This window comes from Cryptomeria japonica, chromosome 1 (genome assembly GCF_030272615.1).
Source record: "Cryptomeria japonica chromosome 1, Sugi_1.0, whole genome shotgun sequence".
Classification (NCBI taxonomy): domain Eukaryota; kingdom Viridiplantae; phylum Streptophyta; class Pinopsida; order Cupressales; family Cupressaceae; genus Cryptomeria; species Cryptomeria japonica.
The window spans coordinates 500,114,712-500,140,295 of NC_081405.1; the positions used below are offsets into that span (position 1 = coordinate 500,114,712).

At 33.1% G+C, this 25,584-nt stretch overlaps 1 protein-coding gene across 3 annotated transcripts; it reads right to left on the reverse strand.

The window, feature by feature from the left end:
• Nucleotides 1-853: 853 nt before the first annotated feature.
• LOC131073524 (uncharacterized) lies at nt 854-4,722 on the reverse strand. Of its 3 annotated transcripts, none has more exons than XM_058009968.2 (5): nt 4,633-4,722; nt 3,992-4,255; nt 2,172-2,779; nt 1,521-2,036; nt 854-1,252 (listed from the first exon to the last, which is right to left on the reverse strand). In XM_058009968.2, the coding sequence occupies exons 2-5, from the start codon at nt 4,215-4,217 to the stop codon at nt 1,112-1,114; spliced, it is 1,491 nt and encodes a 496-aa protein (XP_057865951.1). In that variant the 5' UTR covers nt 4,218-4,255; nt 4,633-4,722; the 3' UTR covers nt 854-1,111. The 3 variants fall into 3 exon arrangements, with proteins under 3 accessions (XP_057865951.1, XP_057865952.1, XP_057865953.2); XM_058009969.2 differs by lacking the exon at nt 4,633-4,722 and adding an exon at nt 4,547-4,630; XM_058009970.2 differs by lacking the exons at nt 3,992-4,255; nt 4,633-4,722 and adding an exon at nt 3,110-3,357.
• Between the last annotated feature and the right edge of the window lie 20,862 nt (nt 4,723-25,584).

The window sequence follows — 25,584 nt, forward strand, 5'->3', positions numbered from 1 at the left end:
ATCATTGAAGTGGTTACATTGCTAGATTTACTCCCATTTTCTCTATTTTTAAAATCTGACTTGGATCGAAACTTATGGCAATGAAGAGTGTTAGATGCACTAGAGTGAATGAAATTGTTTTCACACACATGATTCAAAAAATGAATGAAATATTAAAAATTATTTTTTCTTGATGATGGGTAAGACATCATTAATAAATAAATCATGACACTCAACATCCAATAGTTGATAATTTGTGTTGATTAACATTATTTTAAATTTTAGTGCAACCAATGGACCTTTAATGTGTTGTTGATGTTGAATGGTTCTTAATGAACCCACCAAGGATCAAGTCTTGTCAAGTGCAAGACTTTGACAACATAAGAGATGGGGTTGGGATCATGCCCCATACGAATTTGGATGAAAGATCTATTTTATTTTATCTTTGTTTACATTATGCTAATTATATATGACACTTTAAATTCAATATTATGATGTAATGATCACAAAAACATTTGTTGTTTCAAAAGAAATAAACTGATGCTTGATGTAAAGAATGAATTAGATTTTGACACCATGGATTAATTACGTGCACTCAAAATGACATAAAATAAAAGATAAAAGAGTATATATACCCTGAAGACATGGATGAAGCCTAATTTATGGCAACCTTAGCAAACGAGTGCTTTTAGTGTTGAGTCAGCGAACGAGATGTCTGTTGAGGAGTCCCGAGTGAACCATTTGTACAGTCATGGAATCAGGGGAAAATATCGTTCTATTTTGTTCAGCTGTTTATTTAGGTATATGTACATTATTTTAATTTGCTTCTTTAAATTTGAACATATAAAAGAACTGATTCTTGTGTAACAAAATGTTAAGAACTGAAAAAATGCCGATTCAAAATTCAATAGGACAGGAAAAATGATACTTATTAGGTATAACCCTACAAACCAAATTGAGTGAGGACCTTTTAAGGAAAAAGGAATTGCCAAGCTACCCTTTTCAAGGGCAGTGACAAGCTTTAAGGAAACCCCCTAATATGAGTGTAGTAATCCAATTAAAAAAATTGAATTACCCCATTTCCTAGAATTGCTACTGGGTGGCCTTTCCTGAAACAAAAATGGGCGGTGGCTTAGGCAGTGTCTTCAACTGGTACAAGAACGTCAAAGTCACTGAGAGTCCACTCTGCAATTTCATCTGTGTTACTTATATATATTTCTGTTCCAACATCAACAGATGTCCACAATCTCCTAGCTGGTTTTGTTCCTGGATCCTGCAACCCCACATCCAACATTAGATTTAAAAGCATTACCAAAATCAAAGATTAAGTTTTGTTTTGGTTTTGTCCCTGGAGCCTGCAATCCCACATCCACCATTAGATTTAAAAGCAACGCGGAGATCAAGTTTAAGTTTTTCTATAGCTCTCTCACTCTCACCTTCATTCTGATGATATTGCAAACAAAATCACACACAGTATAATCCAAAAACATAGCAGTAAAGATTAAGTTCTGTTTTAATTCTAGTAGAAAGAAATGTCTTACTTGATAGAAGTACAATCTATCAGAGAGGCCCCCCACATCAAGCTCCCATGTTCTACTATCTCCAATCCATCCTTCTCCTTTCTTGGAAGGATAACCATGCACTGCCCATTCTGGGTGGGGTAAAAGCTGCATTATTTCCTGTGCCTGAGGATTGCTGTAGGGATCACAGAGGTTGAAGGGTTCCTCCAGATATTTTGCATTTCCTGGGGAGCAGTGTAAGTGATATGCAGTATATGGGAAGTGCTCAGTATCATTTCTGTAGATCTTGGTTCCTGAAGCAGTGATGTGGTAAGGAGGGCATAGAGAAAGTACTTGTGGGGAGCAGACATTTGTAGTACTTGGATTGATGATCATTTCAGTATATCTAGTGACATCTGTTTCAACATCTCCATCACATGGTCTTCCATCATTTTTCCAGCAGCTCCCAATGTCAACCAGATAAAACTGGCTGCTTGGACCTCCTCCTTTTTGTACATCAAGTGTTAAGCGAACCTTGAAATTTGGTGACTCTGGAAGCTGCAGAGATTACAAGGATTCAGGCATCAAGAAATTGTATACAAGAACCTTTTTAATGTGAAAATAAGGGAAAATGAGAGGAATGGAAATGGAAATCGCTATCCGGCCTTTAGGATACACCAATGTTTAACTTACCTGCTTCATCATTCCACGAGTTTCATAATGGTACCCTCCAGAGTACCCACGAGTAGTATCGGCACGCAGATACAACATTAACCATGGGTATTTCTTAGAAGTCTTCAGTTTATGAGAAAATACCCAGCTTCCAGTTGCAGGGTTCTTTTCCCATACTACAGAGTAATAAGAGATATTGTCTATTCCTTCCGTAAGATTAGCATCCAAGTCATATGTTCCATAAAAGCTGCCTGTTAGACCGTTTCCTGATTTGATTTCTGACCAAGTATGGTGCACAATGGGTTGATTCATGCAGCCCTTACCGAAACAGGGGAAAGTTCTATTTGTTCTAATAGGGTTCTCTGGTTTACCATTGTTTGGGCACAGTGTTGAATTGACATCAAAGTTTCCATTTTTCAACATGATCATCCAAAACTGCCATGGATTTGATCCACTATCAACTTGGCATAAGGATCCCAGATATAGTTCCTTCTCTACTGCATACTGATCTGGATTTTCGGAAGCTTGGATGGCTGAATTGGGAAATGGATCGCCTGCACTCAATATATTGTCTGATGCTTTGACTCTATGATTCACATTACATCCGCTCCATCTTCCCTTATTAGCATCTATAGTGACCAAATAAAAACAGTGAAAAAAGTGAGGATAGTTTAATAAGTGAAAAATGACGATTCATAGAAACATTATGAAAATAAATATAAATACTTTCATATAATAGAATGTATATAAAGAGAATGTTGTTTCTGGATTCAATTGTGCTCAATATTTTTTTATCAACATTTCAGATCACACCCCACAATCCATTGTCACTATGAAGAGAGCCAAAAAAAAAATCAAAAGATTGTATATGAATGACCAAATAATTCTAAGAACAACCCATTATATAAAATAAAATGCATTGTTGTTAGGATTATATGCATAACAAAATGGGTGAGAACCTGCTGTTATACAAGCTATTGATGACAGAACAAGATAAACAGGAATACATTCTGTTATATCCAAACCATGCATAGTTCCATGCAAAGAATATCTTTTAAACTTGATGCGAGTGAACTCATTGAAAACTGAATATTCAGTTCATGGTAGTCTTTTATTGATTTTTATTCGAGAATTTTGTTGTTGTTCCCTAACCAGTCTGTCATGCCATGGTGGGCTAATATTATTCTATTTTTTATGCTTCCTAACAACTTTGCTCAATATAAAAAGCAGCCAGGTCTTACTCCAAGATTGAGTAGTTGTGAACAACTTATTTTTTAATATTGGGAGTAGGTTACTTTTCCTCCACCGATAATTCAGGAATTGCTGACCTTTCAGTTTGTAAACAAAAAAGTTTATTCCCCAAATTGACTAAAATATTTTTGATCTTTATTTTTTAATTATTATTCTTAATGATTACTTATCACATTAATAGTTATTTTACACTATTTTATTTCCTTATTCCATTTTTTTCCCTCCCTTTTTATTCATTTCACATTTATCAACATGTCATTTTCCTAATCAACTTGAGAAAAAGTCTCATAGTTTAAAAATAGTTGAAGAAGATAGCTTTAACTAATCCGGCATGCAGGGTCTGACATAAACTAAAGAATCTAATCCATGAGCTATCTGGTAATTTGTTTACAGCCTGCATTATCTCGTTATGAACAAACCACCCAATCTCTTTCAAGACCAGTATGATAGAATGAGGCTTCTAGCAAATGAAATCAGTCTTCCAAACATAACTCTTCCAAATCCATGAAACTGAAACCAATTTATCACTGACAAGAGATTTTTACATGATTTCATAACTTCTTGTAAGAATGTGTAAAAAAAATGCAAACCTGCTACAGAAGGGCACTCAAAATCAGAGCAATCTGCATATCTGGGGCTGCCCATGCCAGGAGCTTCTGCACCCACTTCATTGCACTGGTTCCATCCTTCAAGAGCCACCCTCACTCTTTTGTTCTTCATACCAGGGTCCCCTAATACTGATACATAATCTTCTCCATACCCACAAGCCAGCAATGCCACAATCTCAATAAAAAACAAAACCACCTTCGCCGCCATAGCTACTGAACCTCAATCTGGCACAGCTCAATCAATATCTACCATCATCACAAATATACAATCACAAGGCTTAGAAAACATTCTAACAGAATTGTTCTAACTATTTCTTTCATCTTTATAATGAATCATGTAGTTTGATAAGAAACGTTAATGATGAAAAGTATCACACATCTCGAAACCAGAAATGAAAAAAACTAGAATTGCTCTCTCTAAAAACAAGGAGCAGAAGCCATATTTTAGCATGGATGGCACAATTCATAACTTATATGGTAGAAACAACAGCAAAAACTTTGTGCATGAGTATTACTTATAATCAGAAATGGATATACCTAGGTAGTAGCAGCAAATACTGTGTGTGTGTGTTAAAAAACAACCCAAAAGAATGAGAAAAAGTGAGCTTTGAAAAGGAACATACTTTCTACAAATCAGAAGATGTACCGCAACTAGAACTGTCATACACTATTCGGTGAAGGAATATATGGATCATATTCAATGCCCACGTAGGCACCTTTTACTATATAGTGGAGGACAGAGAAAGGCATGTGATAAAGTCAGTATATATAACTCCATGGAATAAAGGGATCAGACAATCTGTAGCATTACAGAGGGAGTATGCAGTACAGTTGGACAATCATTATCACCGAAAAGAGGCAACAAAAGTAAACTCAACAGTCAAGATGCGTTGTTATCATACACATGATAATCATGAGTTATTTACTGCTAAATTTGGGAGGGAGAGATTGGCTTAAAAAGGGTTGATGACAAAGAAGAGCACTTGAAATGTTGAAAGTCAAAGATTCTGCATATCGTGGCACTAACAATCTTCTGTTAAAACTGCGTGGAAATACGATCCCCATTATTTCTAAAACATTTGTGGGAGACAACTTTCAGGGATAGCTCATTACGCCGCAGATCAGGACCAAAACCACCACCCAAATTGGCCTATATGAAAATTCTCTCTCGTGTATTGTTTTTTTATCACATGAATGTTTTGGATCTACGGTTCAATGTGTATGGTGTTGGTTAATAAAGAAATAAAGTGAGAAAATTAATCATTAATGATTTTATTATATTATATTTTTTGGATTTTGAATGGTTCTTCTTCATCTTGACCAATCTCATATTCTCATGCGGCTGTTTAACTCCATTTTCTGCTTAATTTTAAAGAGTTGGAGTGTTTCCATGCAAATTTAAAATTGTTGGTGGATAACCTCATGTTCCCATGCTTTTGCTTAACTCCATTTTCTCCTTAATTTTAAGCAGTTGGAGTGTTCCCATGCAAATTTAAAATTGTTGGAAAAGGATAATTTAGAATCTTTTGCTATTTAAGTGGAAAATAGGGTGGCTAGAAATAAGCAGTCATGCATATTGCTAAAAATGCCACGTGGCTCCACAAATTTGTTTAAGGGGGGCTGGAAATTAGCAGCAACTGCATATTGCCAAAAATGCCATGTGACTCTACAAATTTGTTTCCCTCTTATTTTTTTAATATTTTATTTTTCTACTTATTTTTAAGGGAAATCTTAAAATTGGCATGGGAACACGAGGAAGGGACATCCTCATGGTGGGTAACAACAAAGTATACCTTCACACACCCATTCTGTCTATCTCCATTGTCTTTTGAAGCTTTGAAGCTTTGCTTGTTGGATGGTAGTAATGTTGCTCTCAAATTTGCATAAGAATAGGTGATGTTATGATTGCATAAAAGTTTCAAGATTGTGGTTAAAAACAATAATAGAGTCGGAAAGTTGATTTTATGTGGAGTTTGAATTAATTCCAGATAAAGATCAATGGTCAAAAATGAATGAGAGGAAATGGAGGTTAAAAATGGAAGAAGTGGATAAGTGGAGAAGGGGATTAAATATTTAAAAACTATTTAATCCATGTGCATGAGGATAAAATATTAGTTTTATTTATTTTTGGAAGAACTTTAGAATATGAATAATAAATAAATGATATGAATAATTAAATAAATGAAAATAATTTATTTAATTATAAAAGAGAAAGTTAGATAATTGAATAATTATAATAATTATTTAATTATAGTCAACTATAAGAATAAGTGGTAAATATAATTTATTTAATTATAAAAGAGAAAGTTAGATAATTGAATAATTATAATAATTATTTAATTATAGTCAACTATAAGAATAAGTGGTAAATGATTGACTTTAATTGATGAGCAAGGATGAAGATCAATTAATTAAATGATAAATATTATTTAATTAATATTGAAAGAAATAAGTGATTAATATAATAATTAAATAGTTAAAAATTAATTAATTAAAGTAGTGATGGGGGAAAAATTTTGAATTTAAATTTGAACCTAAAAAAATGAAATTAGCTTAATTAGATAATAAAATTATTTAATTAATTAACAAAGAAGAGATGGGAAAGCATGGTGGTTAATTTTTAGTGTCTACGAGTTCAAATCCTTTTCTATCAACAACAAGAGTATGGGATCTTGGAGGATTAACATGGAGATTGAGCTTGGAGTTATTTATATACTATTATGGTGTATATTATTTTTCAACCACATGTATATGTATGGTTGGATTCATGATCTATCGAATTCTTATTATGGATGAGGATTATAGTTTTGACTGCTTGTATATTTTGGTTTTGATGCGATATTATCATCATTGTTAAGTACTAGTTTGTACTTATGACACTTTCACGTTATCACAATGTATTTATTGATATATTTTCATATTGTACTACTGAACAGGGATTTACATATACAATGTGGATTCTTATTAGATATCACTTGCATGTCTTGCATACCATTATAATTTGGTAATTGTAAGTCAATTGAATTTACTATCTATGTTTTCATATAACATTATATTAGCATTGAGATGTTTATTTTCATTAATGCTTAGAAAATTTTAAGGTTACATTTTGAGGTTGTTACACTTAGTCTTTTTGAGTGCTAGGCCTAAATACTATAAGGGATGAGGTTGGGATCATGTTGTTTGCATTGCATGAAGATTGCATTGATGAAGTATAGTGTTGTCATTGATGTCAATAGTAATCGGTAATGAAGATGTATTGCAACTAGTAATGATGTCATAAAGCAACCGGTAGTAAAGCAGTGGAGGTAACCAGTATTGGTATTATTATTGAAGCAGAGAGATCAACCGGTAACCCTAACCAGTTGATAAGCAGAATCCTAACTGATGGAGCTTGGAGAATCGGTTATGATGATCTATGATTGAATGATGATCGGAGATGAAGATGCCACATAAGCATGATGCACGTGATGAGTTTCAAAGTGGATTTGGCATGTGAAGATAACTATTTATCTTGGAAATGATCAAATGCATAGCATGAAGTGAAAAATGTGTGATGAGCTACAAGATCCAATGTGTGGTGATCCAGGAGCGGTTGAAGTTGTCTAGAACAATGTGTAGTTGATTGCTATGTAATCCAACGGTTATGATTGAACCAATATGTTTGTAATCTCTATGAGATTTTTAGGATTTGTATTGTGTTACCGACCTATTGTATTTGTTTTTAAGGTCGATGAGTTGTTTGTAATTGTGTTGGCAAATTTGGTTAAGTGTGATAGTGATTGTTGCCGAACTAGAAGGTGTGTCTGCAGAATGTTGTGAAGGTAGATAGGAGCAAAAAAGGATCTGATTAAGCAAGGAAGTGTTATTTCCAGATCAACAAAGAACCTGTTGTTCTCTAACCATTACAACAGTTAAATCCCTTAACTGGGTAAGCTTTAATAGGCTTCTTGTTGAAATCCTCTAACAAGGTGATCTATTAGCTTGAATTTGAAATCCTCCACCGCGGTTACCTCCAACAGGGTATTGCCTTTAACAGGGTATTGTAGTCAATCCCTTAACCGGGTGGTCCTTAACTGGATCTGTTCTTAACTAGACATTATTGTATAAGATGATAACAAGGCTTGGCTCCTAACAGGGCGAACTTCAGAAGAGTTCAAAATACTTGTGGGTATTCATCCCTACCGTAGGTTTTCTCATTTGGGTTTCCACGTGAAAAATCATTGTGTCAAGTGGTGAATGATTTTGTGGATGTGTTTTTGATATGGTTGATATGAATAACTGGTAAATCCACTTAGATATGTTTAGGTGACTGTAAATGATATGAAATGAGCTATTACTGATATTAGTGGAGTGGTTTAATGTTTTGGTTAAATGGTATTTGAGTTTCAGATCTGTTGCATTGTATCATTGATGTTTTGGTCAACCGGTGAAGTTTGACAGTGTAGTTGTAGTTTTTGATACAATGAATAAACCAATTAGTTTAGTGATTGGATTCTAAGTTGAAAGTTTAGTTTATTTTCTATCTACTAATTTACCCCCCCACCCCCCTCCGCCCCCCCCTCTCAGTAGTTGACCGGATCCTTATAGTTTCATCATATTATCACATGTCTTGGGTGACTTTGGCAAAAGAGATACTCCCCAATCCTTGCCTCTTTGTTAGAGTAAAAAGGTATTTTATCTTGGGTCCATTTTAACTCTAGTAATTAAGCTTACTTAGATCATGTGCTTTTGTGTGTCTCAAATCATATGATGAGGACACATGTCATGATCTCCTTTTATCCTCACTTAGTGTTGCTTTTTTGATTTTTTTTTTCTTTTAAGGATTCTTGTTGTATTATTCACACATATATTATATTTTTTTCACATTAATGATGATTCATGTTTCGGATCTCAACTCTTCATCTCCATAACTTTTCTTTTCTCTCTTTCTATGAGAGGTGTTTGATTGTAGGTGATCCTTAGGAGCTCTAGGGTTGAGGGATCAACTCTAACACTCTCAACCATTTAGAGGTTTTAGCATAAGGTTCATACTCCCATATTAATTAGCTAAACAATTTTATGGGAATCTAATTTTTTAACCTTTCAACAACAAGAAAAACTAGAATATTCTAGTATGTAGCTTAGTTTTTCTAACTAAAAACCAATTCTGGTCCAACATATAAGCTAGCTAGATTCATTTAAGCTAAGTTAGATATATCTACAACTTTTTTAACTAAAATTTCTTATTAAATGCATATGTAGAACCACATTGAGGCCAATTTACCAAAAAAATGAAATTATTCAAAAACATGGTGTTTCAAGAACTCCTCCTGTAAATGATAATTTTTTTTAAAACATAAAAATATCTTTTTGTAGATCTATAAGTGTAATTTTCAAAAATATATTGTTTATAAAGTTTAATTATTGATTAAATTTTTTAAATTTTTACTAAAAGTATATTATCAGTGCCAGAATATAAGGTTTGTTATCATGTAAAGTAAAATCACTTAAATGTAAATAATTTTTTTTGAAAAAATATGATACATTAGATAAAAAAATTCATGCAAAGATGGCATAATTTTTTTTTTTTATGTTAGATTTAAATTGTTAAGTCAAAAGTGACATCAAATGGAAATAGTTTATTTTCAATACACGCATTTTAATATTATTTAGAAAATATATTTATTAAAAAAAAAAAAACAATTTCCGTGCATTTAAACCTAAGTTATAAATACATTTTAAAAAATTGAAATAAAAATGATAAAATTTATTATATGAAGAATTCAACCCACACACATTCAAATTAGCAAAACAACAAAGAGCATTGACAAGAAATATGTAAACTTTCTATTGATTTCCTAAAAATAAATTACAATGCAAATCTCAAATTACAATACTTTAGCTTTGTTGACTTACATACAAATCTGAAATCTAATTTAAAAATCAGCAATACCTCCAAAATCCCACACCAAGATAAGGAGGCTGCCCATAAACTTAGAAAATTGCATTAATTGCTTCACTTGAACTGCCACCTCCATCTCAACCAGACAAACTGGAAACTTTCAACATGAAGGATCATGGAAAGCAAGTTTTCTTCGACTCTTATATTGGACGTCGAATTGAATATTCTGAGCATATGACTTGTAGATGCCACCAAGTACCAACATGTGTTCATTTTCCAATAAATTTGAAACCTTAGGCCTTGGCCATATATTTTAATTAAATATTAGGTCTTATTACATCAATTCATTCACCTAAAACATTACCAACTAGATATTTATATAAAATTAAATTAAAATATTTGTGATGATACAAGATTGTTCTTACATTCTTGGATGCTCCTGCATCACAAACCATTTTACTTCATTTTCAACATTTTACTTAGCAACTAAACTATAGTGTCAATTTCATTAAAATAATATATATTATAATAATCTTCTTATTTTTTCAAAAAAAATTCAAACATAAAATACACTAAAATATGCATTTTATTATTTTACATCATTTTAAAATCCAATGCATATATGTCAATTTTATTGTTTCAAGTTAAAAAGTTGGATCATTGTTGGTCATTTCCTTTATAAAAGTGTGACACAACTTTGTACTTTTTCTAGGGTTGAGTCTACAAGTCGAGGTTAGATTTGAATTGTAGAAATGTCCTATAATTAGAAAAATGATCCAATAAATTTTACATGTTTTAATGTTGATTATTTGCACAATTCCCTTCTACTTATTTTACTCGTTTTTTCCATTTAAAAATGGTAGTATTAAAAAATGCCTATGGAGAGTTGCTAATGACAGGGACGCGTTCTCTTCGAGAAACACCTAAATTTAACTTAGAGATAAGATCCATATAACAAATTTTAATCATGCAAATGCTCTAGATTGGTTTGATGTAGAACTAGGTTCCTTTTAAGTATTCCAATTGAAATATTAAATGTAATTTACCTCTTTTTTATGTCGAGAGGCGTAACACTACAAGCACCCACCCAACTTTCTTATTTGTTTCATTTTAATGACTAGATGGTGGATAAGTTAAAAATAAGTTAAAGACTAAAATCTGAATTAAAAAGCAACTTCCTATTATTGTTATTTATTAAATGCAAAAAAAAATTATATTTTTAAATTTAGATTTAAAAGAAACTTTTAATTTAAAAAATTATGTTTTTAAATCTAGATTTAAGGAAACTTCTAATTTAAAAAATTATGTTTTCAAATCTAGATTTAAAAGAAACTTCTATTTTTTTTTCATGCAAATCATTTCATATTCTAAAATAAGATTAAATTCTAATAAATACTAACCATATGAAATTAATTAATCTATGCTAAAGGTAAATATTTTTTAAATTTGATATCTCTCCACGTCTTCTACATAAATTTTATTTATAAAATATAGGTATGCTAGTGTAAATATAAATGACATTTAATTTTATTTCAATGATGGAAATGAGTGCAAGTGAAGACCTTAAAGTATATTTATATAGGAATAAACCACACAAATTTGTGTTCAATTGACTCATGAGAATAAAAGATTAGGTGATACTCAATTAAAATTTTATTTTGAAGTTTAAAGCGTAAGGTGCAAATCTATAGCCATTGAATCAACCACGTGTACAAAAATGACTTGAGACATGGAAATGGTCCAATAAAGTGTATAAAAAATATATATAGGGATAGGTACATGCATAAGAATAATAAATACATATTTTTTATGAATTTTTTGAGATCCATGTCTATATCTATAAGTTGTGAGGTAGGCACATAGGAATGTATGGTAAAGGAAAGGTAGAAGGGACCTAATTTTACACAATATTATACCACCTATCAATATGTAAAAATATAGTACTTGGCACTCTCCAAATGGATGTAAAACTAAATGGGAAATGAAGAGTATTCAAATTTTATCATTGCATTTTGCCCCAACTTTGTAGTGCACGTAAATCTTTGAATGATCATGTATCTCAGAGTATGTGCACTCACAACCATGCATGCAAGGAAATATTCATACTTAAAAGGATATCACAAGAATTCATACAAAGTAATGGATCTTATATAATATGTTTAGGTATGTTCATCACTTGACATGAAATCTCCATGAGAACTAAAAAATAGAGGCAAAATATGCCATAAGTAGGTTCACGTAAGTATAAATAGGAACACCAATCAAAAGAGAGGGATAGGAGGAGGAACACCCCCATCAAATGGAAAACCAACCCACTCTAGTTCCGGGAAATAAAAGGGAGCAAAGCATCAAACTACCAACCCAAACACAACCTACTGCTATGAGCTCCCCGAACTAAAATGGAGTAGGCCAATTTAAACTATAGATTGTATAAGAGTAAAGACAAAAATATACTAGAAAAATGCTTAGTCCAAACCCAAGCTAGCCCAAAACCCTAGCATCATGGATTATGGTGCCCATGCTTTTCAGACATTGGTCAATCTTTGGGGACACATCTGGGCCGCAATTGACATGGTCTTCTAGAGTCATATTGATGTCCTGTATCATCCATTATCACACTGGACTCTTCCTTCTCCTCCACAATGTCTACACCAAATTCAAGCTCCTCCATATCAAACCCCATTAGACCTTCTTCCCCAAGGTAATTTTGTAGCCATCCTTCTTCCTCTTATGGGGCCATCCCCAACATCAACTTTAGGAAGGACACACTCCTATCCACCTCCAACTTCCTTCGCGAGAGCACCAAGGGTTTAGGAGAGTAGATTAATAGAAATTTAGCCACCTCTCTCCCATTACATGGAATGGCATAATAATCTCTAAGCAGAGGGACACCCTTCTCAGAGTGAACATTCTCTAAGATGTCATCTAGTTCACCCAAGAAACAACTATTAATCAACCTTTTGCAAATTGTTTTTTCTATGGCCTTTGACAAACCCATATTAAGCAATGTTGCAAGAAACATTATCGAGATGCCGGTATTCACTCTATGGTGGTTGTCAACCAATAAGAAATCTTCACCAAGCACCACCCTAATGGAATGAATAATCAAGACATGGTTTGATTTAAAAATTGTTCTCAACCTTTTGTCAAAGACCTCCCCAAGAAATGACATCTTCTTTTTACTCACTGAGTGCAACGAGGTATCCATAGCTATCTCACTTTACAAAGCTACCAAGTATCCAGGTAACTCACTCACCACCATGTCATTAAGAGTCCATGGAAAGAATATAACCAAGGTTAAAATTGCTTCGATCTTAGGATTTCTTTTACTACAATCAATAAACCTCCATCCTAGCATAAAGAATCTATCCTTCATCATTAATGTAAGCTATTTTAGTCACAATTCAAACAAATGATAGTGTCTTATCTTTTGTACAAACCAAAAATGAGGAACTAAGTTGGCTAAAGGATCGACTAACTCAACTTATACTGACGCCATGCAACCAACCTTCACCTCTCATGTGTTCACGAGCCTAATATGAAGTTCTCAAATAAGCCTAGAATAACATGCATTTGGTCTTGGTGGCAAAGGAAATCATGAACCAGTAGCATCTCATCACATCACACATTTCCCCATGAGATTTGGAGATTGCATCTAAAATTTTGTTTGCCTATGATTTGACATCCTCGTTCAACATGATGTAACACTTTCTCCCCTATGAATATCATGGATAACTAGATACCAACTACCATGTTGCCTTTTTGACCATCTCATCAGCCAAGTCATTATGTTCATGAAAAATATGAGAGATTCTAAACTCTTCAAACCTATCATTTAACTCCCAAATGGATATAAGCTATTTTTGTAGTTTCCAATTTGGGGTGGATTTTTGTTGGATCGCATTCACTGTTATTATGGACTCGCCTCCTTGATGAAGCTTATTCATTTTCAATTCAAGTCCACACTTCATCTCCAACAAAGCTATGTGAAATCCTACATCATTATTGTGGATGGAAAAAGAATATATCTGAAATCTTATGGGACAAGATCTAGATCTATTTCAACATCCTCAATAGAGTACCTACAAAAACACACACAGTGCAAACCAAAATCTACACTAGAAACACACATGCATGCTCTAAAAACTACTCCATTGCACTCCTATTCCTCAAGATTTGTGTTTTTATGATAATATTTCTCTCATAAGCACACACAAAGGCTATGAGGAAATGGAGATTTGAAATATGATGGATGCAAGATAAGAATGCTAGAATGCAAAATGTAAGCTCCAATACTAGATTGCCAGATTGCCAGATTGCTAGATTGCTTATTAGAGTCGATAAGAATGAGGGAATCCTCTTATATAGAGAACACCTTAGAAAATGAAGGGATGTGATTAAGAGGTGAAAAGAATAAATGGTCGGCTAGGATTAAAGGGTAGGTAGGGAAAATAATAAAATAATGAAGGGGGTAGGTAGAGGAAAATTAAGAGATAAATGACATGTGTCATAGAGTGAAAAAGCTATTGAATTAATCAAATAAATAAAGATTTATTTAATTAATAGAGGAAGTGGGACCAATTAAACAAATAAAATATTTATTTAATTTAGGGAAAAGATAATTTAAATAAATAAAAATATTTATTTAAATAGGGAAAGGCTAGAAGAGGATAAATGAATTAATTAAATAAATAAAATATTTATTTAATTGTCCAAGGGGTTGAGCTTAACTCGTTAAAACAATGGGTTCTCACTGTGGAGACTCAAGTTCAATTCCCAATAGGGACATCTAAAGTGGAATTCTAAGTTGTGACTCTTGGCCTTCCATAGGATGGGGAAGGTCTTGGGGTCAATCTAATCAAACATAATAATAATAATAATCCAAAGATATGTAATGGGGATGGGCCCCCCTACTGTGTCCCCACTGGTTCATAGCTCCAGTCAAAAGCTATTCAGGCTTCGGCCAATTACCGATCAAAAAAAATAAAATTATTTAATTAAGTTAAGACAATTTTAGGTGTCTACATTTTACCCATGTTTGAGACAATGCAACTTGTCGGGTTGGCTCAAAGAAGATAAGATGAACTGATACAAAGTTGTCCCAAGATGGGAATGATATGCCCCCTCGAGAAATTGATTGAATAGATTGATGGAAATTGATCTCTTGATAAATTACATAAGAGAAGATTGGATAATTGATATTGCGCAAGTGATTAAGTTGACGAGGCGTAACTGAACAATTGATGAAAATGAACAATATGGCTAGGTTGATAAACTGATTAAATTGACTGAGTTGATTAAGCTAATTAAGCTTATGAAGTTGACAGGGATTGACGCTAGCGCAAGATATGGTGATCCCAAGATTGATTGATTGATCTAGGGGCGATGAGATTCCAAGGAGCAAGTTGATTGATTTGATAAAGCGATTAAAGATTCAAAGACATGCATCAGTTGGATAAAGTGTTTGATTGATCTTGTTACAATGAGAAGAATGAAGAAGATGATGAAAGAAATGATGATAGAGAGAGATGAAAGGGGTGATGAAAATAGAAAAGTGATGAGAAGAAGATTGATGAGAAATAGGATATGAAAAATGATGAGAATTCTTGTACTTTTTAATGTGCTTATATCATCATCGCGCTTATTATAGAAAAAGGATAAAACTCATCTAGATATGAGTAAGACCCAAATGAATCGTCATACCAATTGTGTGAAAGAAAACACATCAGACAAGAAAGGATTGCCTTAGTTTGCATCAGACGGTTATGTCCTCGATGATCTTAAATGATCATGTCCTAAGAAGAGTCATCATATTACTAGGAACAATCCATAAGCAACAAATAGGTGAAGATGCCCCATCCTCACCTTTCTAGTCAAAGACATCCTGGAGATAAAATCTCTAGTCAAAGACATCTTGGAAAAGCTTAAAGACATGTCACTAGAGATAAAATCAAAACAACTAGAAGACAAAAATAAAAACAAACAGACATTATATTTTATGCTACAATGATCTCATTCACAGTTAATGTGTTTGGGTTTTGATAAGTCGATAGGGCATTGTGATGTCTACTCCATCGTAATCTTGCCACGTCATGATTTCGTTGAAGTTCAAAGTTGCATGCTCAATCCGAAAATGTTTGTGTCATCGCCATGTTTATTTCATGTTTTTGGATTTTGATGATTTTTTTAATGATTTTTAGGGTGTTTTTTAAATGTTTTAAATTTTTAGAGTTTTTTTAGGACCTTTTTATCATTTTTATGATTCTTTCAGGACATTTTATGATTTTTTATAATTGTTTCAGGACATTTATGATTTTTTATGATTTTTTCAGGACTTTTTATGATTTTCTCAGGACATTTTATGATTTTTTCAAGACATTTTATTATTTTTAGGACTTTTTAGGACATTTTATGGTTTCTATGATTTTTTCAGGTCATGTTTGATAGTTCCTCTAACCGTGAGATGCCCAAATATCCCAACCCATTGCTAAAGTTGAGGAGATGCCCCAGTGAGGGATAAGACTACCTTAGTATGCAAGAGCAACGTGTGCGTAGGTTATGCAAAACAATCCACAAGCTATGATGGGGTGGGAAGACTATTATGGAATGGGAGGGTAGATATGGATAGGGCATGATCAAGCAGAGTAATGAAGGAAAGAGGAGCGAAATCTCTATGCATGGTGTCGGTTGCTCAGTTTTCACCATGGTACTTGCCCAAGGCACTTGTTTGCTAGGTTTTCACCAGTGGACAAATTTTTTCTTTACTTTTTAAATTTTTTTCTCCTACTCCATGGTCTTTTACTTTTATTTTGATCTCAACTTCATTGGATTTGGAAGTGGACGCTTTTAAGGAGGTAGGATCAATGTATGCTTGGGAAGGAGGTACTTCATGATTGCTAGGAATGATGGATTCAGTCTTAGAGCTGAGGTTGTTGTAATACATAAAAGGGTTTGGATCTCCTGGTATAGTTACTTCAACACCATTGTCCAGAAATTTGATACATTGATGGTAGGTACAAGGTTTAGCTTGCATTTCATGGATCTAGGGCCTTCTGAGGAGAATGTTATAGGTCAAGGGAAGATCAAGGACTTGGAAAACCACATCCTTCACCATAGGTCCCACTGTGATAGGAAATGTAACTGATCCCTTAGATGAGCATTCCTCTTCATCATAGGCCTTTATCATAATCTTTTTCTTTGGATCAACTACACTTTCATCGAACCCATGTTCTCTAATTAATTACAGTAAAAAAAATGTAAAGGAAAAAAAACAAAAAAAAACTCATACTTCTCACTAAGCACCTTGGTTAAATGATCCCTAGCAACACATCCTGCATCACTTGGGCCATGATTTCCAGTAGAGGCACCATTGAAGTTGACTTTTATCCACCCTGGTTTAGGGGTCTCCCATTTCACTCATTCCCTAGAATTGGATGAACCATTAACCTTTTAAACCTCATTAAGAGGGTATTTTAATTATTTAATTAGCTAATATTCTCCTATATAATTAAATAAATTATTTTTATTTATTTTCTAAATATATTTCTTCTAATAGTATTCATAAAATTATTATTTTATTTATTTCTCACATGCACATGAATTCAATAATGTATTTATTTAATTCTTTTCTCAATACATGAATTAAATAATTTATTTATTTGATTCATTTTCTAATTCTTCTCTCATGCATAATTAAATAATTTAATTATTCAATGCAAATTTATTTTTCCACTTCCATTTCTCAAACTCCTACTCACTTTGAGTTCAACAAATCAATCAATCCACTTAACAAATCCATCAATTCACTTAACAAAGCGATCAAACCACTTAATTGATCAATCAATATCCATCACACAATTAGTTAACTAAATCAACTCCTCTTAATGAATCTCAACCATTGATCATCAAATCTTCTCCTCAGACCATCACCATAAATCGCTTAAGATAATTTATGAGAGCAACAATATTACCTATCCTTGAAGGTGAGAAGAGCAATGGAGGTCAAATAGATGTTTGCATGAGGTATCAAAACATTGTTATTTGATTTAATTTGCATTCATCTCACTTCTTCATTGTTGAGATTTGGATTCAACGCGTTTCTTAGGTTTTTGCGGTTTCCTTAGTATTGAATCACATTGTTTAATTTCTCAAGTTTACACGTATATGATGCAATTAGAGGCTACAATTTTTTTTAAGGGAAGACAAGATTGGGGTAATTTTTCTTCAAAAAAACCCTTATGGAAAGCTCGACACATGTGTTACTTTAGAAGCCATTAAAGTGGCATTTGAAGTGTAGAATGAGGTCATTCTCAATCAGGATCTACTCACCTATGGAGAACATCAGGGCATAGCAAAAGTGGAACAAAATAAGGACACATTTAAAGCAATTATTTTCCTTAAAGCCTAAGCTATCTATCAGTTCTATTGGGCATCCTTTGCATTAGATGGAGAAGAGCTCACATCGGACGCCCACTCACCAACAAGAGGTTAGGGCAATCAAACTACAACAATGGCTACCCCACTAGTTCAGGTCAAGGAAGAGGGACATGATAAAACTATCCTTGATTGGGTATAAATTTTTGGTTTGATTATGGTTATACTGTGTACATATGTCTTCTTCTTGTGCATAGTAAGTTTCTAGTTGAGATTTTCTCCCAAATTTTTTAATTTGTAGATAGTCTGTGATTTCATGGCATCATCAAATTTTCATAGACTTTTAGCTTTTTGTATCTAAACTCCATTTTACACACACACACACAAACACACTTCTAATGTTTTGTCGAAAAAGTATATTTAATAATAAATATAAATATATGAAAAACATAAATTTTTAAAAACTAAAAAAAATAAAAAATAAAAAATGAAAAGAATATAGAATGAAATGAAGAATAAAGAAAAAGAGATTATCATAAATAAAATGATAGTGTAGTTAATGGGCTTTAGCCCACTGCTTAAATAGTTAGTAAGGTTGTGCCAAGGCTATGGGTTCTTCCCATGTAGGTCCAAGGTTCAACTCTTGTCAGCTAGGTTGTTTGAGCCTCCTTGGTAGTCCATTGAGGTATTCTTGCCTCAACTCACCTCATCTATACCCCAAAACTCAGCTAAAAAAGTAAGACCAAAACTAGGTGTGGTTGGGTCCCAAAACTTGGGGCTGAGTCACTAGATTATCTTAAGATATAAAAAAAAAGATAGTATAATTAAATGTACGAACTAAATAATTTATTTATTTTTTAAATTATTGAAAAATAATAATTTTTTTTTTTTTTACTTTAATAAATAAAAAATTATATAATTTATTAAAATTGTAGATAAAAAATATATTAAATACATATATAAAAACCAATCAAAACATCAAATATTTTTACAATTATTAAATACCAACTCTTATTATGAAATTTTCCTTTGTCCGTTTAACCGAAAAATTATACAAAATTTGTTAAAATTGTTAAAAATTTGAAAATATTGTGAAAGCAATTCTAAACATGGTAATGCTTGCAAATACTTGATTAAGCTTTCATATGTCCTTTTTAACCACTTGAGCATATAAAAGGCCATGTTGGAACAAGATATTTGTCCCATAAAGCTAAACGACGGGAGGATAGACCGTCAAAATTTATGTAAAATACATTAATACAACTAACAAGAATAATTGTCCAAAACACTTCGTCAGCAACGAGAATAATTTTGGTCACAAATCTATGGTAATGATATCCCTTCACATGGTAGGAGCATTGAAATCATATATTTTAATATTAAAAAAATGTTCTAAGTATTATTATATTCATATAATATTAAACTACTACAATATCTACTTCAAAAGGTTGGAAATGTCAGAAATCTGCATATAGTGTAGGTAGAGGCCTTCCCTATAATTATAATATTGAAAAATGCTTTAGAAATGATAGAATAATTGCTATAATTTGGAATTTGGAATTTATATATTAATGTCAACTACTAGAAAGATTTTTAAAAAGTATATTTTGATTAAAGCTTAAAAAAATAATTTATAATGAGTTCATTTGTACTTTTGTAGGGGAGGTTATAGAAAGGAATAAGATAGAGTTGTATTAAATGAATTTTAAAAATGTAATTTTTTTGTTGGGTCATCTTTGTTTAATAGAGTTATATATAGAATAGAGTTTTATAATGATTAGTTTATAAGATACAATTAGGGAAGCTTCACAACTAGGGAAGGTTTTGCAAATGGGTTAGTAAGTTAAGTAGGTCTACACTTGGGGAAGCTTCACAACTAAGTGCATTTGAGTCAAACTTGAATTGAAAGATGGGTGGTATCTTCAAAAGTTCCATTTTTTCACACTTATGAGCATCATCTAGATGTAATGAGTGCTAAGACGATCATTTATGGACAATAATAGGTTCTTGTGAACTAATTCTCATGAAATATTGACTCAAAACTTTGTAGTTATATCTTGATAAAGTATCATAGAATAATTAAGAGTATATTTATAAGGGCATTTAGAATTTATAAAATAAGTGGGTAGAGGCTACCATATACCTTAGTTGTCAACTATTAATGTTAATAAGATCAATAGTCTTAGATATAGGTTTCCAATTTGTTTGGGTTTGATGCTTTTTCCTTCCACTATTCCATGAGTGTTTTCTTAAGAAATGACAAGAGCCACAAGGAAACCTTCAAGTATGGTTTGAAGGAACCCAATCACCAAAGTTTTGTGACTACACTTATCATGCCAATGCTTCATTTGAAATAAATTATGGTAGAGGAATTATAGAGACATGAGTCTAATAACACTAAGGAGCTTTGGCTTAATGAACAATACTCTGCCGATTTTATGCGGACAGTGGTTCTGCCACTGTTTTCCTTGTTGTTCCAATGGACCAGCCCCCTTGTTTTTTGGCTGCTTCCAATATCAAAAACACTAAGGAGCTTTGGCTTAATGAACAATACTTAAGTATCTTGAGGTCCATATCTAGCCACACATTCTTAGTTTGTGCATTTATCTAGTATGACATTAGACATCACTACACTTTATTAGTCATATGAAAGGTAGCATTTGCCAAGCTATGGTTGAAAATGACACCATATCGAAAGACAACATGCTTGTCTTTCTCATGTTATAGGTTACTATGTGATTGTTACAAATGATACTTGGTAGACAACTTATATCCCAAATCACTTATTTATAGGGGTAAGAAAACATTAATTGTTGACTTTCTAGTAAGACAACACTTCCAAAAGACCAATTTAGAAAAAAAACAGAACATTATCATGGAGGACAAAAAATTTGGAGCTTCTCTATTGTTTTCAAATACAAATTGAATACAAACATTTGGATGTCCTTACAATACTCAAAAAATATATATATAGACACAATGAGGCTTCTACAAAAAATTTAGAAAACACAACTTGGTAATTAATCTACCAACTTCCACAAAATAATGTTTGATAACTAAAACCAAAAGTGATATGGATCTTATCACTTACAAGGTAATGGTGTACATATACATTAAGTGATGTACAATAGACTCCTAATGCACCATTGTTGGCTACTTATTTAGAAAATTACATGTATACATTACATATCCCACATGAGTCATTATAACAATCAATACATATAGCTATTCTATCAATGATGAACTTTTATCTAGAAAGATTATACTGTTAGAGTGTGTCTAAGGTGGCATGACAATGGTAGTCATGGATTTCCCTAAAGATTTTATCTTTTATCTTTGTATAGGATGAGTTCATTTGTACTCTAAGCATGTCATCTTGCAACTTCCCTTTTAGGATATCAATTTGACAAAAAAATATTTGTATATTTTTCTATAATACTAACCTTCCAATTAGCAAAAATTGTAGACATAAAGAATAAATTTGGTTTTCTAGATAAAGCACCAACTATCACATTTTCTTCCCCTTAACATACTCTATATCAAAATCATAAGCTTGAAGCTTGCGCGCCCCTTTCTATCTCATTCAAATCCTTCTAGTTGAGCAAATACTTCAAGTTATTGTAGTTTGCATTAACTACAAATATTCTACCATTTAGGTATTTTGTAAACTTTTTCAATGCATGCATGATGGATAACATCTCACCAAAATTTGAGAAGTTCTTTCTTTTCTCCTTGAATTTTCAACTCTCAAAAGTTATCAAATACTCCAATATCTTCTCTTGAATAATCACATTTTAGCACAAAGGGAAGTAAAAAATTAGGAACAACTAACATCAAGTATGAAATCATTACTTCCATGAGCTTGTCAAAATCTTATTATGCTACACCAATCTATGTGAAAGCTTCTTTCTTATCAAAACTGTTAAGTGTGCTACCAACTATGAGAAATCCTTGACCAATATCTTGAAATGGCTATAGGGACCAAATAATACACTTACTATGTCAATGTATTTGGGGGAGACCAATCTAGTATTTTTTGTATCTTCTCTTGATCTACCTAAACTCCCTAAGCATTAAAATTTTCTAGATGCAATATTTTGACATCCCAAAGTCATGATTTGACTCATTTGAAAATAATTCTTATGCCTCTAGGATGCCTAAAACTTCATCAATATTCCTTAAATGAGCCTCTCAATTCTTGTTATAGATGAGGATATCATCAAATAATATTGTTGATGCCTAAAATTTCTTTCAAAACAATGGCCTTATGGGAATTTCAGTGAGTGGGAAACCTATTGCGCTTCACTGAACGACCTTCAAGATTTTAGAAGCCAACTATTCATTTGAAATAGTAAAGGGAAGAGAAAATGTTGAAGATAAAACTAACTAAGGTGATGCGCCAGAGATTTACAATCTGAAACATTCAAAAGCACAAAAAACCATACATCCTATCTATTATCTAAAGGCTTAACAACTTTAGTAATAGTTACAGCTAAAATTCATAAATCCACACTAAGCATAATATGATTTAATCATAATAATACTAAATTGAAAGAGTTTGAGACATGATTCGACCAACATAAGTTATGGTTAAGATCTTAAAAGCTTATACAGATTGTAAATTTTCAATTCTTAGTCCAATTGACATAAATCATAATTCAACCAGAAACATAAACAAATAAACATAAAAGCCAGAAGTTGGCACAATTTGATTATCTATCTTGCATAAAACCAAAAACAATGCTAAAGTCTGAGTTAGATAAAAAAAATGTCTCTCTATGTTAATAAAAAAGATAGTAAAAGAGATTTTGAATGCCCCTTTATAGCTACCTTTAACAAAGGCTCAAATTTCCAAGGTAACAACAAAGATTCCTCCTCTTGGGCATGTGACTGCTTGTCACGTTTTTCATGAACTACACACTACTCTCTTTTTAATCATTTATGGTCTAACTACGTCAACAAATTAGCTCCTTGAATCAATCTGCACAACTCCCAAAAATGGATGTTTGTCATTGGAACGTGCCCTTGCATCTCCTTCAAGTCATGATGACCTTCAAAATTCCACCCTCCCTACGTGTGGATAATCACTTGGTTGGATGTATGCATGGAAGTAGGGTGAGGCTTCTCTCACCTTCATTCCCTTTTCTTTCTTGAAAACCTGCATGTGAGACACATGGCGAGTGGGCAGGATATTTTGGTGTGCTCACTTTTCTCCCTCAAGAAAACCCCACCAATTAGGCACGTGGTGAGTGTGGCACAAAGGAGTGAACTTGCTTGAAATCCTAGACATGAACACAAGGAAAAGGACTTATGGAAGTGTGGCGGGGCTAAGTGGAGCCAAGGTAAAAGTATCGATCTCAAAAATGCGCCTTGCTGATACATGGTGGGAAAGGAAAGAAAGCCTTTAATAAAAATGGGAAACAAAATTAAAACAATGAAGGGACAAGAGAGGCTAAGGATTTTGGTCCACAACTTTTGATGACTCAATTGGGTGATCTGCTTACAGATAAGGAACCACAAAACTCTGATTCAGAAAACAAACTTAGAGTGAAAACAAAACTTGAAAGCTATGAGAGTACAACCTACAAAGGGGACCATTCCTCCTTAGAAGGTTGTGTCTAGGCTCGCAGATTCTCATATGCCTAGTCTAATTTGATCATTTTCCTGAAGGATAAATTTCTCAGCATCCCAAATGCTTTCTCTAGGTGGAAGTTGAGATAAGATAGAGGGTGTATGATATTCCCAATATCAGAGGCATCATGAAAAGATCCAAGTGATTGAAAGTAAGACTAGTCCTCTTGACATTGTTCTAAGAGATGCATCATTTGTTCCTCCACCGCCACTGAGCCATCTGCAAGAAAAGGGGATGGTAGACCAATTTGTACAAAATATTTAAACCGCCTCCTAATATGAGTGGTGGTGGTTATTAATACATTCAAACATTCTCTTGCATGCAAGGTTGCCCTGTTGCAATTAATAAGCTCATTAGCTTTCCGAGCAGATAGTCTCTGATCTCCTATGCTTGCGATGACTAGAGTATGATATGCCATTGTATATATATTTTCAATTAGCAACTCAAACTCAGACACCTTTGGCATAATATCTTGTAGGGTCTAATAAACTACATTCTCCACTTTCATGCTTAGCCTTTGCGCATCTACAACAAATCTCAAGGTTGGCTAGAGGGATACAAGGGTCATTTTAATCTTCTCCCAGTATGAAACTTAAAGTTGCCGCAAAACAAGAGTGAAGTCAATTTGAGAGGCTTGGACTAAACTAAGCCGCACATATTTTGATGCCACCTCTATCACTAATCCCTTAATTTTCCTTTTTGAATCTGCTATTTGTTGATGTAGGGAAGTAACCTCCAAGTCTTTGTCTTGAAAAGCCTTCTTTGCTGTCGCTTTTGCTTCATGCTCTTTCTCACAAGAAGTCTGAGTTTTATGGAGCTCCCTATCAAATTGCACTTACTTGTCTTGAAGATCTTGTTGCATTTGCACTTGCAAACTCATCAAGGCAGCATGTTCTTGATTAACTTGAGAGAGCTCATTGAACTTATTATGTAAGTGGCTATCTACCAACTATTTAGCTTGCTTTTCTTTAGCCAGCTGGATCTGGAGCTTCTTCATCTCTTGTTGGACTATTTCTCTTTTCACAGTCATATTTTGCAATTATGTCCAAATGTGAGCCACATTTGTAAGGCTTGTCTTTATTTGCACAATTTCTTGATCCTTTTCTCATAGCCTTTTAGACAGATCTTCTTTCTTCTACTGATTGCTTTGCACTCAAGCTGTTAATTTATTTAGTTCCTCTTGGAACCAAGCCCTTTCTTCTTGGCTCTACTAAGAAAGAGTAGAGGTATTTTCTTGCAATTATTTTGATAACCAATAAATCTCTCCATCTTTTTCCTTTTCTTTCGACCTTAAGAGGTCGACAGTGTTCTTTACGTTCTATAATTCAACTTCTCTCTTCTCTAGGAAATTGTTGGTCTTTAGAAAGTCTATGGTTACTACTTTATACATCTCCTCCATATGCTCAACCTCATCCTAAGGTCATGTCTTAATCAAGTTGATCCCCACCATTTGGATTGTATAATCTTCAAGTTGCATTTGTCCTTCTATTTTGACTATGTTTGGTATCTTGGATGCAAACATAATAGATTGATGTGCCTCATTAAATATGGTTTATATGCGCGGTATAGTAGGCCTAGAAGAATTTTTTTCTCTCCTTTTTTTTATGCATTTATCTCGTGTCATCCTGTTGGCAAAATGGTCAATGCTCCCCTCGGGATTCATGACAAGGTACTAACCGCCTCCCG